Source organism: Puma concolor, chromosome A2, assembly GCF_028749965.1.
Source record: "Puma concolor isolate L17-30 chromosome A2, mPumCon1.1.hap2, whole genome shotgun sequence".
Lineage (NCBI taxonomy): Eukaryota > Metazoa > Chordata > Mammalia > Carnivora > Felidae > Puma > Puma concolor.
The window spans coordinates 170,973,978-170,987,976 of NC_141668.1; the positions used below are offsets into that span (position 1 = coordinate 170,973,978).

Consider the following 13,999-nt stretch of genomic DNA (forward strand, 5'->3'; position numbering starts at 1 on the left):
TACTCTGTTCCCACCCCGGATCCAGCTTGTTGCGCAGTTATATGTGACGATCGTCTGTTTTGTTTACTGTCTCCTGCGCGCCGCGCGCCCGAGGTCGACGGGATGGGTGGTTCGGCAGCGCGCAAGCGCAATGGCTGCGGTAGTACTTCCGGGAGGACGGCGCTGTGGGACTTTTTTGGCGCGAGGGCGGCCGGCGGCCCGGAGGGCGCGGCTCGCGCTCCGTGTTTTGGGTCCGGGCGGCGCCATGCGCTACAACGAGAAGGAGCTGCAGGCGCTCTCCCGGCAGCCGGCCGAGCTGGCGGCCGAGCTCGGCATGCGGGGCCCCAAGAAAGGCAGCGGTGAGCGGGCCGGGTCACCGAGGCGGGCGCAGGGGGACGCGGGCGGGCGGAGGGGGGGTGGGCGGCCACCGAGCCCGCGCGAGCCTGCCCTGTGCTCGCAGTGCTGAAGCGGCGATTGGTGAAGCTGGTGGTCAACTTCCTTTTCTACTTTCGGACGGACGAGGCCGAGGTAGGCCGCCCGGGGGGCGCCCTGGAGCGCACGGGGGCCGGGGTTCCCCCGGAGGCGCGCCCCCACCCTCGCCTGCTCCTCCTCTTCCCGCAGCCCGTCGGAGCCCTACTGCTGGAGCACTGCAGAGTCACCCAGGAAGAGCCCAGCGGCTTCTCCATCAGTGAGTGTCGGGCGTGGCGGACGAGGCCGGCCGCGACCCCAGCCCCGCCCTGCCCCGCCCTGCCCCGCCCTGCCCCGCCTGCCTCTGCCGAGATCAAGTCCACTGCCCCGGGCTGCCCAAGGTCGAGCTGGGCCTTCCCGCTGGGCGGGCGCCGGATTCTAGCGCCCCGCGGTGCCCGCCCCAGATCCACTAGGACTTTGTCTCTCGCTGGGGAGCCCTGCACCCTTCGGGTGCCGTCCTCTGGGCCCTGCGGAGCATCCTCCTGGGTCCTGAGGGGGTCGGGTTGGCAGCGAGGAAAGACGGAGTTTCTACAAGTTTCCCATGCCACACGTGAAGGGCTTAAACGGCAGGAACGTGTGCTCCCCCAGATCTGGAGGGTGGAAGTCTGTGATCAGGGTGTGTGCAGGGGTGGTTCCTTGTTAAGAAGACGTTTTGCCATGCTTTCCTGACTTCTGGGGGTCGCCAGCGATCCAGGGTGCTCCTTGCCCGCGCTTCTCTGTAGAATCATGTCCCCCCAGCCTGTGTTCACTCTCACGTGGTTTACTCTCCTTGTTTGGTTGTGTCCGGATTTTCATTTTTGACAAGGACACAAATTCTGCTAGACTTGGTGCCAGTTTTGTTGTAGTCTAATCTCATAGTAAGTCATTACCTTGGTAACTGTTGTGTATTCAAATAAGGTCACGTGTTTAGGTTCTAGACTTGAACGTACAGTTTTAGGGACAGAAATCCATCCAGGGCACAGCTGGTGAGAAGTCCTGAGCCTGGACTTGGACTGGAGGAAAGGACAGTTTTGGACAGAGGTCTCGGGAAGCTGAGGCCTGAGGGGGAGGGGGAGGTGCGGGGGGGGGGGCGGGTGTTGAGCCGGGGAATGAGATGGGGACTGCCTCCCCCTGCAGGCTTCATCGAGGATCCGGAGAGGAAGTATCACTTTGAGTGCCGCAGTGAGGAACAGTGTCAGGAGTGGATGGGGGCTCTGCGTCGAGCCAGGTGGGGTGTGGGCCCGGTGGGGGCGGGGGGGGGGTGCGGTCTGGGCCGGGGGCAGAGCAGGACTCTGTGAGCACACGTCGCTTTCTCCCCCAGCTACGAGTTCATGCGGAGAAGCCTTATATTCTACAGAAATGAGATCCAGAAAATGACCGGCAAGGTGCACAGAGGGCTGGGGGGGGGGGGGGGGGCGGATGGAGTGGGGCCTCTGGGGCCTGAGCTGACACCACCTGTTCACCCGCACAGGACCCCCTGGAGCAGTTTGGCATCTCCGAGGAGGCCAGGTTCCAGCTGGGTGGCTTGAAGGCCTGAGTGTGGGGTGGGGCTTTTCAGCTTTTCTACTGGGGCTGGAAGAGCCCTCCCCGTCCTCACCAGGCCCTGGGGTTCCTGGCCGAGCCTGGATTTGCTGCAGCAGACTTCAGAAACCCAAGACTGGTGGAGGTGGGCGGGGGCAGGTTGGAGAGACAACCCAGTGACCCCACCCCCACCCCCACCTGGTGCCTCAGGCCCACCCCCTGACCCCCCCCCCTCCCCCAGACTGGTCTGGCACCTGCTGGTGCCACATGCTGCTACCGGGGGATGAGTGTCCCCTCCCAGAAGCTGTGTCCAGCCCTTGGGTGTATCCATCTGGGGCCTGAAGCGCCCAAGGCTGGTGCAGCCCTGCTTCCCTGTGCAGGCTGAATGTACGAAGCTAGATGATGCTGTGAAGGGCGTGGGGGCCGGGCCTCCTGGAGCCACTGTGAATTCTACTCCTGCCGACGGGCAGGCCCTGGCTGGGCACCTCCGGGCGGGGAGCTGCAAGCATTGACTCAGGCCAGCGTGCTTGTTCTGTTCAAATAAAGGTGCCTCTTTTCCACGTGGGACGGTGCTGCAGTGGACACGTGGAGGGCTGGCGGGCCGGGTGGTTGAGCCGGCTCCAGAAGGAAGCAGGGCCTAAATGGAACAGCAGTGCTCTCCAGGCCAGAGGTTTAAGTTCCCCGGGAGGAAGGGCTGGCCTGCCTGGATCAGAGAGACCTAGAACCAGACCACGGAGAGACGGGGAGGCTGGGTGAGGAACCCTAAGGTGATCCTGACTGGACCCCACTTCCAGGTCCCAGGCCTCCCTTGAGTCCAGGCAGGACCTCAGGAAGCATTTTGCCAACGTAAAAGTCCTAAATTATTTGGGTTTTACTTCAAAAGGGAAGCGTGCTGGGTTGCACTGACCTATTCAGGTGTAGGCAAGGGCCGGGCGGGGCGGGGCGGGGCGGGCCCTCCCTGAGATGGGTGCTCACAGTCATGGTCTCACGGCTGCCTTGGGGGGCTTCTTCTGTGAGCCCCAGTCCTCCCACTTGGGGAGTGGGGAGTGTGGCCCCTGGCCCTCATGCCTCTCCCTCACCCTGTCGTAAGCAGAAAGAAATGGTTCCAGCAGACCAGGTTCAAATGGAAAGTATTTTATTACAGCGCCTAGAGGTGGAGATGCAGAGTGCGTTGGGGTTCTCTTAGGACACGAGGAGGGTCGAGGCAGCACCCACCCCCAACTGAAACACAGTCTACCAGAAACACAAAGCGAAGCCCCATCTGAGTTACAAATTAAGGTGGACACACGAAAAACGAGCCAGTGTGGCTGGACCATGGGGAGGAGGACAGGGGCCAGAAAGGAACCGTGTCCTGCTGTGGAGAGAGCGGTGTGGACCAAGAGGGGCGCGTGAGGCTCGCACGCGTCCGTCTGTGGCTGTGAGAAACGGCGACTGCCCGGGGGGCCGCTTTCCTTGTTGGGTTTTCCTGAGCAGAGCCACCCTGCGGCCCACCGGACTTCCCTGAAGGTGCCCGCAGTCAGCGGCGGCACCGGGGCCTTGCGCACCACCGCTGCGCTGCCTTCCCTCCCACAGCCGGCCTTGCTGTTGGCGGCGGGGGGGACTGGTCCCGCGGTCAGGAGGGCCGAGGGGCTCAGGAAGGAGACTCCCTAGCCTAACCCGCCAGGGACAGCGGGGCCGCTGAGATTGCACACCGACGCTCGTGTGTGTGCGCCGTTTCTATCGGGAGGGTGCGTATGGCACGTCGCTGGGGACCCCCCCGAAGCGATGCAGTGTTTGTGTACAGGGTTGCCCTGTTCTAGACCAGGGACTTGTGCCGTGACCTCTCCGCTGCGCACCCTGTAGTTTTTAGGGAGCCCTGGGCTCCTGACACGGGGTGGGAGGGCACCCTCTCAGAGAGGCCGAGCAGACACCGCCTTGTCCAGGAGGCCAGGGCTTGGGGTTCACAGGGGCGAGGCACAGCACCTTCACACGCCGGGGAGCACCGGCCCAGAGGGAGGGAGCCATGACCACCAGTTACAGGAGGATGAGCCAATTTCAAGAACCCATCACGAGCACCATCTTCTGCCTCAACTATTGGTCTGGACTAGCGACATCACCCCCAGAGCAAGCAGGAAAGCAGGGCTCTTGCAGGGAGGGTCTGGCTGGTGGAAACCAGGGGTCCGGCCAACTTCCAAAGCTGAGCCAGTGGCCAGACCTGCCCTGCGTAGACCGGTCCGCCATCTTGAGGTGGCGGGAGGCAGAAAACCATCCTCCAGCCCCGCCCCTAGGGGTGAGGAGGAAGTGGGGCCTGGCCTCGGCCCACCACACCGACCCTCCCAGGTAGGCAGAGGACTCCTGGCATCCACACTTGGAGGGAGGCAGCCTTGCTGGCCAGACCAGACGAGGCAGGAGCTCAAGGCCTTTACTTGAGCAACAGGTTAGACCCTACGCACAGCCCACCTTCAGAAAGAGGCAAGCTGCCTGTGTTCCTTGGTGGGTGCAAGCACCTGAGGACAGGGCTCTGACCCCTCCCCCGTCTTGGGGTTCGGGTCCCCTCCCAGGACCTTGGCTGACGTTGGTCCTTTCAGGGGATGGAAGGCTTCGGGGGGGGGGGGGGGGGCACCCTTCTGAAGACTGTGGAGAGACACAGCACTGGTCAGCTGGGGGACCCGGGACCAGTCACAGACTGCTATGCTGGACCTTGCTGGTGACCTCTGGAAACACCTAAAACGACTCTCCTGACTTTTCCCTGGTCGCCTGTCCCCCCAGTGCATTCATTCCCAAGCACCATCAAGGCTGCTCCGGGGTAGGGGCCGGCTGAGACCGGGAGCAGCAATGCCAACTGGCCAGAGAGACACGGGCGGGACGCGGGGCCTGTCCGCTCTGCCCCAGGAGCCGCGGTGACGCAGAGTCCGGGGCTGAGGGCCGGCCCTGGGCCCCTGCCACTGTGTGCACTTGAATAAATAGAAAGGTTTCCCCCCTCACTTTTCTCTTTTCTTTTTTAGTTTACTGTGCGTTATACAATCTAAAAATAAATGAAGTCAAGTCTATGAAATTTATAAATTTTCATCACATCTCTATAAAATACTGTCACTCATCAGCGTGACTCTCTTCTGTACACACACACCAGGCACCCGTGACTAACCTGCCCCACGTCACCGGCCAACGTGCCGTGAGCTTACTACGCGCTTTGGTGGACGGCGGCGTGAGCCCCAGACGAGCAGAGACGCACAAAAGTAAACGCACTTGCCGCGCCAGCTGGCCACGCCAGCGGGGAGTCGGGTACCAGACCTTCCTCGCGAGCACCACTCAGAACGGGCTCCGTGCAGGAGCGGGGAGGGCCTGGCCCTCCCACGCCCACGGGCCGTTCCTATGCCAAAGGCGCTGATCCCAGGACCGGGGGTGGGGGGGGGTGGGGGGTGGGGTGGGTGGGGGGGGGGCAACAGTCTGGTGGGAGCCGTTCACAGTGATGGGGAGGGGGCTTCTTCTGAGGAATGTCACAACAGAGCGAGCCACCCCCCGCCTGGAGACAGCCGTGCCTTTGGTATAGGAAGAGCGGCGGGGACAAACAGGGCAGGCGCCTCACGGCCTGGGTTTGGCGTTGGTCAACCTCCAGTCAGCACCAAGAGGACGAGGCGGCAGCGAGGCCCGCGTCGAGATAGCACCGGGACCGGCGGTCAGCGTGTCCGCGGGCGGGCCAGTCCTTCGGGTGGACGTCTTTATATAGATCCTCTCATATATAGTATTTACATTTCTCAATAGGTCGCCTTTACGACTCCGGTGGAGTAAAATAAGTCAGAATGTTTATACTTTTTAAAAAACGATAAATACTTTATCTAAAACTATCAACAGTACGAGCTGGAGCCAGGCCCCAGCATCTCCCGCAGGTGTGCGCAGCGCTGATTCACAGTAGAGCCTCGTCCCCTGTCCTCGGTCTGTCCCGCCGTCCCGTGGCCGCTGCCGCACCGCCGGCCCAGCCCGTGCGTGCATAGGTCTCACGGTTGAGGTAGAATCCTAGTTACCTGCGGAGACCAGCGCGGGAGGAAAGGCAGCATTAGCGTTCCGCTCGGGGGACCCGCACATTCCCCCAGGCCAGGGAGCCACACCTCCTACAGACAAATGGCGGCGCACGGTCAGACAGACAGGCTGTGGTCGCTGCAGGCCCCACCTCTGCTGGCAGGGACCGCCCCCTCCCCAGCCCCGCCCCCCGCCCCCCGGTCCACCCCCCCCCCCCCCCCCCCCCCCCCCCCCCGGCCCTCCTCCTCCCCAGGAGCCTTGGAGCCGGGCCGCCGCCACCTGCCAGGCACTGCTCACAGTCCCGCCCCGGGGGGGGGGGGGGGGGGGACCGCGTGCGACAGCAGCAGTGGTCCACTGTGGGCCAGGACCGGAGCCTGCTGCCCAGACGCTTCCACGCGTACACCTCTGACCTCTTCGAAGCCAGTCTCGGCCGCACAAAACGCCTGCTCTGACAGCGTGAGGCCACCACACGCGAAGGCTGCTCTACCTTCTGGACTTTTCCAACAGGACTGAGGCACAACCTCAGTCCGGGCTGTCTACCGACCTGCACTCTGACCGGGAGGGCATCAGACTCCAGCGGCCCCCGCCCCTCCCGTCTGTTTCCACTTAAACACGCGGCAGACGGTTGAGGACGGCCCGGCCCCCAGCACCCTGTCAGCGCCCGGCTTCCTTTTCTCAAGTCCTCGCCTGGAAGGCCCCTCACCCCCAGGGACGCCAAGCAGCACCAGAAGTGGCCACGCCAGCTGCACCAGGGCCTGGCTTCCTAACGCGGGCACACGGCCGGCAGAGGAGCGGACGCAAGCCCTCCCCGAACAGGCCTCCCAGAGACCTTCCTCACCCGTTTCCAAGCACGGGCCCTTCCTACACTGCCCTCCGCTGAACCTCCACTGACCGCCCCAAGGCAGGGGCCGCGTTCCTCCGAGCAGGAGGGGCTGTGTGCTGCGGCCACCAGCACAAAGCGCTGCCCACGACCTAGGCAGCCCCTTCCTCTCTGGCCGGTGCCACGCAGCCCCATACCCACTGGCTCCCAGGGCCTGCAGGCAGGGGGCTCCAGCTCAGGAGCCCGAGGCTCGAACGCCAAGTTTGGATGGCCGTCTACACACTGCCTTTTCCTTAAGACCTACAAAGCGCACCGGGGAGACAGGCTGCGGGAGGCCCAAGAGCAGACAGACGGCGAGGCTGAGCTCGGAACTGCCCCTGTGGCCGGGGGCCCATGGGGCTTGCCCTAAAGGTCTGGGCCGGGCAGCGAGAGCCGGCCACTCCCTCGAGCTCCGTGGCGGCTGCTCAGCCGTCCTGGAGGCTGGTACACACGGCCAGCCCCGGTTTCCCTGGCTTTCCCTTGCACCTCTCAGAACCGACCGTCTCCACCCGAGGCGGAACAGCCTGGGTCCCCTGGGCCCCTCCTCGGAGCCCTGCGGGCCCGTCCACTCTCTGTGGAAGGAAGGACAGACAGTTCAGGGTCTCATACGGGCCCCCTGGTTGGGCTCTAGCCTTACCTTACAGAATACGAACCGCTAGCTAAGCAAGGTCTTTATCTTGGCTTAACCCCCGCAAGGCGCGCGGCATACGGAGGCGGCATGCCAAGGGAAACCCACACGGCGGACGGCCCCGTGGAGCTGGCCTGTGGGATCACGGGCGCGGCCTGGGCCAGGGCCAGCCCGGGCAGGGGCTGGTGGTGCACCGTGAAGGAGGGGCGGGGGGCCTTGTGCGGGAGGGAGGCGAGCTTGATGGACAGAGAGGCGTTAGCAGGCTGCAGAGAGGCGGCAGAGGAGGCGGGTAAGAAAGCCTGGTTAGCCGGGAGGGACGCGAGGTTCTGCAGAAGCGCGGGCTCAGAGTTAGCCGGGAGCAGTGCGGGGGCGGGAGGCAAGGCGGCGTTAGGGGGAGGGGGCGCGGGGAGGGCAGGCTGCCCCGGTGGGGGCGGGGGCGGGGCGCCGGCCACCGCCTGCAGCGGGGTTAAGCTCAGCGTGGCGCTGCGACACGCAGCCCCGCTGCCGAAACTGGCTCCAAACGGATGAGCGGAGGCGGAAGGCACCGCGTGGTTAAAGACACCTGCAAACAGGAGAGAAAAACTCAGCTTCAACAGGGGGGCACTCTCCAGTCGGGCGAAGAGAGCGAGACATCGGGAAGCAGACAGCGGCCGCAGCTCCGCGTGCGACGCGGGGGGAGGGGGGTGGGGGGGGAGGGGGGCAAAGCAGCAAGCAGCGGGGGGGGGGGGGGGGGGGTGGGGGGGGGTGGGGGAGGGGCGCGGGCGGCCGGTGTGACTCACCTGCGGGCGCACCTGCCCGGGGCTCCCAGCCACAGGACGGGGTCCTGCCCGCCTGCGCCCACCACAGAGCTGGCTGGGACCCCGCGGTGGGCCCGGCCCGGCCCAGCCACGCGGCTCCTCTCCACCCCTACACGGTGCCACCACGCGGCAGGCGCCACGGCCGCCGGCTCTCGCCCAGCGCCGGCCCCCCGCGGCCGCCCGGACCCATGGGCCGTGTCAGGTTCGACAGGTGGCCTCCACGGGGATGAGACAAAGCCCTAGTCGTGGCGCCAGCTCTCCCGAAGGTACAAGGGACACCGTCACGGCCCGAGGACCTGACACAGGCCGACTCACGCGTGGGCGCTCTGCCCACGCCACAGGCGCGTCTGCAGCTCACGAAAAGGAACGAGGTGACGGGTGCAAAGTGGACCCGAGGGGACACACGGGCACAGCCTCTCGCCCCTTAGGGGGCCCTGCAAGGGAACCTGGAAAGCAGTTGTCATTAACCCGGCGGTCCAGGAGGGTGTCGGCGATGGCGTGCGGCCCACAGGACCCGAGAGTCACACGAGAGAGACGCGCGTCCGCCTACCTCCAACTGCGCCGCCTGCCACCCCGGAGGGAAAGCTGCCCATGGCGTGCGAGTTGGTCAGTCTGGTTGCGGCAGACGAGACGTGCACCAGGCCGGCGGCCGGCACGGAGCCAAACAGGGACTGCAGCACAGACGAGCCCAGGTTGGCCTGCAGCGACATGGGGCCCAGGGCGAACTGCGGGCCGGGGGCAAATGTGCCCAGGAAGGGGCGGTGCGCCTGGGCGGAGGGGGCCGCGCTGACCACTGAGGACGCCGCCGTGGCGAGGCCCGGGCCACTGAGGAGGCCCCCGGGGGGCACGTTGGCGGCTGCAATGAAGAGGTTGTGGCCGTTCTTCAGGTCGGGCTCACGGTCCCGGCCCTTGCCCGGCTTGCCGTGCGCCAGCGAGGCCTTGTCCGGGGGCCCACACGCCGGGGGGCCCGGCTCGCCTGCCTCCCTGCCCTTGGGGCCGCCCGCGCCGTCCAGCTGCCTCTTGTTCACAAAGGGCCCAGGCTCTGCAGCGCTGTCCTTGCCCCGGGGGGCGGGAAAGCTCAGGGGGGCGCCCAGGCCTGCCGCCTCGGGGACCTTGTGGGAGAGAGAAGCACCATCACTGAAGCTGTGTAAACTGAGGTCGGCGGCCAGGCCCCCGCTGAAGGCGAAGCCGTTGGGAGGGTTGCTGCTTGGGCTCAGCCCGCCTGCCCCCGACAGGGCACCGGGAAAGCTTTTCCTGGGGTGGGCGGCCAGCTTGGCGTCGGCCGAGCCGGGCTCCTCCAGGGGGGGCCGGAAAGCGAACAGGGAGTTCTGGCTCAGGGCGGAGCCGGCCTGCAGCGGGCTGTCGGCGCACTTGGCCAGGCCGAGGTCGGAGATGGGCGAAAAGGTAGACTTCCACTTGCTGCTGTTGGTGGGCTCACCGGCAGGGGTCGGCTTCCTCCCAGCCAGGCCACCACCTGCCGAGGAGACGTGCAGCCCGTGAGGCGCAGGCACCTCCGAGGGCCGAGCGGGGCAGGAGACGAGGTGCTGGGCCTCTGAGGGGCCGGGGGCTCAGAGACACCCCTCCCACCCAAGGGAAGCGTGCTGTGGTCCATAACTAGGCCTGTTGGGGGGGCCGGGTGGTGCCGAGCAGGCCGAGGGTGGGGCGGGAGGGGAGCCGGGCACCAGAGCCTGTGCGAGAGGGGACGAGGCAGGCGTGTAAGCAGAGAGAGTCAGACTCCGGCCTGGGCCAAACAGGAGGGGACGGGACTGCCGCCCGGCAGCACCGGGACCAACAGCCGTGGGGACGGCTTTCTAGGTCCCGCTGTCCACGCAGGCGGCACTCAACATTGCCCAGAGACCATTCTAGAAGCCCAGCGTCCAGGCCACGCCCTGGGGCTGAGTCACCTTCAGCCCGGGGGAGATACAGGACAGAACGGGGAGGAAAGTCACTCACCGTTTTCCAAGGTTTTCGGGGGAGATCTGCTTTCTAAGGAGATTGTCGCAATTTTTCTCTCAATTCTATCGAGAAAAACATAGGCGGCAGATGTTTGAAATCCATTTGCACGGCAGAGGGCTGTGTGTGCACGCTGCTGCCTGGGGAGGCGGGGAGGCAGGCGGCACGCAGCCCGCCTGCCCTCAGACCCCTTTACAGGCAACTGTGGCTCCCAGGCCTCTCGTGTGCCGTGCAGGACGCCGCCAGTGGCAGGCGATAGGGCCGAGGCTCGGGCACAGGGGCACCAAATCCGTATGTTCTACGTGTCAGTATCTCCAGAGCACGTGCCAAGAATGCTATGACCTCCAGAAACACAGGAAAAGTTCCAAAAGGATCTGGAAACTACTAGGTTGGACATTCCCAACACAAAACAAAAGCACTCAAGTGCAAAATTTCTAGAAACATAACTTAGGTACCCGGAAGAGGAACAGAATGAATCACCCTAGACAAGAAACCGAAAGCACAGGCAAGATAAGCAGGCAAAGAGGAATGGGGCTGGACCAAAGTCTAACTCTGCCCTTCGAAGGACACCAGCAAGAAACTGAAAAGAAAGCCCAGAGAAAGGAAGAAAACGTTCAAGGATCAGATCTCTGATAAAGGATGGCGTCTAGAACACGTAAAGAACTCTGACAGTCGAACAAAAACCCACCCAACGACGCCACACACAAGGAGCACCTGGACGCACGTTTCTCCAAAGACGCACAAATGGCCAAGCAGCGCACGAGAGAACGCTCACCGTCACTGGTGATTGAAAGAGAAGGAACCCACAACTACGAAACGCTGTGCCCGTAAGAATGGCTGCTACGTTAAAAAAAAAAAAACAGTTGGGGCACCTGGGTGGCTCAGCTGGTCAAGCATCTGACTTCCGCTTAATCATGATCTCACGGTCCGTGAGTTCGAGTCCCGCGTCCGGCTCTGTGCTGACAGCTCGGAGCCTGGAGCCTGCTTTGGGTTCTGTGTCTCCGTCTCTCTCTGTCCCTCCGCCCACTTGTGCTCTCCCTCACTCTCCCTCTCTCTCTAAATTAATATTAAAAAAATCGTAAATAGGTAGGTAGATGACAAAACCGGAAAATAACAAGTGACGCGGAGAAACTGGCACCCTCACCCGCGGCCGGGGGACGTGAGACGAGGCAGCCACTGCGGAAAAGTCTGGAGGTTCCGCAAAAAGCTAAACAGAGTCACCGTGTGACCCAGCAATTCTACTTCTGGGTAAACGGGAAACACTATTTTTTTTGGAAAACACTTTCAAACAAAAACACGTGTGTGAAACTTCACAGCAGCATAGTCCTCATTAACTGAAAAGTGGCAACACCCACCCCAGAGTCCCTCCGTGGATGAAGGACAAACACGGTGTGTCCACCCACACACCGGAATGTGACCCAGCCCCAGGGAGGAAGGACGTCCTGCCGCCTGCCACCATGTGGACGGACCCGGAGGCCACTGTGTGCGGTGACAGGAGCCGGACACAGAAGGGCACGTCCCGCGTGACCCCATCACAGGGGGTCCCCGGAGGAGTCCCGTCCACAGAGACAGAGAGTGGATGGCGGGAGCCAGGGCTGGGGCAGGGGGCAGGGAGTGACGGATAAGGGGGCTTGTTTTCGGGGTGACAACAACCTCCTCCAATTGGCACTAGCGACGTTTGCACCACTCTGAACACGCCCCCGACCCCCAGATCGCGCTCCAGAGACGTGCTGCGGGAATCCGCGCCAGTGAGACCGCCACGCACAAAAGAGAAGCCCTTCGTGACCCATCACGCCCTGGGTGAAGCGTTCACCAGCAGCGCAGAGCTCGGCCTCCTCGAGCGCTTTCCTGCCATGGCCGCCTGCGCCCCGGACGAGAAACAACAGAGCGGCCCCCACGCCGGGGCCTCCAAACCCGGGTGGCCGGCCCTGCCCTGGACCTTGAATCTCAGGTGGGTGGGAAGGCGGCCAGGGCCCTCCACAGACAGCAACTCGCCGAGCGGAGGCCAACACCCTGGAGACACTGTCCGCCCGAGGACGGCCGCTCTGGGGGACCGCGGACAGCAGCCGAGGGGTCGTGCCCCCCGTGCCCCCCAACTAATGGCAGCCGGACGCCGCCTGTCCTTCACCCGGGCCCTGCCCTGGGAGGGGCCCTGCCCTGGGAGGGGCCCCGCCGGATCACGAGGGCCTCTCCTCCCTCCCGCGAAAGCTGCCCTGCCTGGCCCCCCTCACCTGGTGCTGCCCGGCTCATCCTCGGAGCCCTGCTCCTCGTCCGAGGTCAGTGGAGAGTAGTGGGCCCCGTTGGTCTGGCTCAGGGGCTTCTCCTTCTTGAGGACGGGCGGCTGGTCGCTGTCCTGGTAGGGGACAGGGGAGCTCTTCAGGCTCTCGGGGGACGAAATGGCCGTGATTTCCAGAGGCTGGTTAATGTTGCTAACCTGAGGGACCAGCACAGACACAGCACGACCCCGTCAACAGGCTCCCAGAGCACCGACACCCAGGGCTGTGCTTGGGACCCTCCCACCCTGACCCGCTCCGGATCTCAGACCGGACCCTCCGGGGGAGTGCCAGGGCGAGGGGGCCGAGGCCTGGCTGTGCTCCGGGAGCCCTGCGGCCCCGGCCGGGCTGGGCACAGAACACGCCCTCCCACCCCTGCCCCCGCCCGTTCCCAGCCTTACCATGGAGTTGAGGTTCAGGGGGGACCCTGAAGACTGCGTGAAGAGGCCGGCCACGGACGGCAGGGCCCGGCGCTTGGGCGACACGCCTGAGCTCAGGCCGGGGGTCCCTGCCGCCGCCCGCTTCCTTCTGCCCCGCTTGCGGCTGTCCTGCCCGTGGCCCTGGCTGCCGTCCCCACGGCCGCCCGTGGGCAGAGGGCTGGGCTTGCTGGGAGGCGACTGCTTGGTGCCGCCCCCGCCGGCCGAGACGGTGAAGACGATCCTCCGCTTGGCTTCGCCCTCGGGGTCCGAGAAGCCGGCCTCGGGAGGAAGGTCCCCTTTGTTGGCGTCAGGGAGCGGACCCTGGGCGGCACCGCCCAGGCGGGGGCTGGCGCAGAGCGGGTGGGCGGGCGAGGCTGCGCCAGAGCCGCGGGGCTGCGGCAGCAGGGGCGGGTGCTGCGGGGTGGAGCCACAGGACCCCACGCTGGCAAACAGACCGCCTGCGCTGGGGACCTCGTCAAAGGTGCCGGGATCTGCTCCGGAAGCGAGGGGGGCTGGGCTGACGGCCACCGAGCCCGCGTAGAAGCCTGCCGGAAAAGACAGCTTCTCAGGGGAGCCCGGCGCAGAGTGGCCAAGGGGACCCGCGCGGGTGCAGCTGGTGAGGGAGCTCGGCACCCACGAACCTGCCCTACACGTGGTTCCCTCGAGCACCCGGACACAGGCGCCCGCGCGCCAAGCTCGGCGGTGCGAGAGATGCCCGCCCAGCCCCGGGCGCCCCTGGGCTCCCGGCACTTCTGGACTGGGGGCCCGCAGCTCCGGACGCGCGCCGGCACCCCCAGGGAGCCTCACCAAGCGTGGGGGAAGCCCTGAGCACGCGAACGTCTTTTGTGCAGACCGAGGCCCGGCCCCGGTGCTAGGGGGGCTGCCGTGCCAGGAACTGGAGGCAGGGTCTCCCTTCCTACAGGCCACATGTCGGCACGGGGGCCGGCTAACTCAAGACCAGCCCGTGGGTCCAGCGGTCTGGGCGCCTGCTGCGTAAACGCCATCGTCGGCACACACATCCCGGGCCACGCGCTCCGCAGCCACAGAGCCGCACAGGGGGGCCGAGACCCAGCGGACCGCGGAGTGCCACCTGGCTGCCTGCTACAGAAAGCCCGTGGGGCCTCTGC

At 65.2% G+C, this 13,999-nt stretch overlaps 2 protein-coding genes across 8 annotated transcripts in view; one reads left to right on the forward strand and one right to left on the reverse strand.

Moving 5' to 3' along the window:
- The first annotated feature begins 130 nt into the window (after positions 1-130).
- PLEKHJ1 (pleckstrin homology domain containing J1) lies at positions 131-2,511 on the forward strand. 2 transcript variants are annotated; one of them, XR_015248603.1, is made up of 7 exons: positions 131-338; positions 440-507; positions 601-667; positions 1,564-1,654; positions 1,748-1,811; positions 1,898-2,092; positions 2,328-2,511. XR_015248603.1 is itself a non-coding variant. In XM_086699645.1 (6 exons), the coding sequence occupies exons 1-6, from the start codon at positions 131-133 to the stop codon at positions 1,961-1,963; spliced, it is 564 nt and encodes a 187-aa protein (XP_086555771.1). In that variant the 3' UTR covers positions 1,964-2,511. The 2 variants fall into 2 exon arrangements, 1 of the variants encoding a protein (XP_086555771.1); XM_086699645.1 differs by having other exon boundaries at positions 1,898-2,511.
- Positions 2,512-3,065: 554 nt separating this feature from the next.
- DOT1L (DOT1 like histone lysine methyltransferase) overlaps positions 3,066-13,999 on the reverse strand; it is a 63,982-nt gene continuing 53,048 nt past the window's right edge. For 4 of the 6 annotated variants that reach the window (XM_086699604.1, XM_086699607.1, XM_086699609.1 and 1 more), the window contains 6 exons: positions 12,855-13,417; positions 12,412-12,614; positions 10,181-10,245; positions 8,778-9,701; positions 7,440-7,992; positions 3,066-5,948 (listed from right to left, as the gene is read on the reverse strand). In XM_086699604.1, coding sequence (XP_086555730.1) covers positions 7,475-7,992; positions 8,778-9,701; positions 10,181-10,245; positions 12,412-12,614; positions 12,855-13,417 — 2,273 coding nt within the window. In that variant the 3' untranslated portion in view covers positions 3,066-5,948; positions 7,440-7,474. The remainder of the gene's footprint in view (positions 5,949-7,439; positions 7,993-8,777; positions 9,702-10,180; positions 10,246-12,411; positions 12,615-12,854; positions 13,418-13,999) is intronic. The other 2 variants (XM_086699605.1, XM_086699606.1) reach the window with 2 other exon arrangements.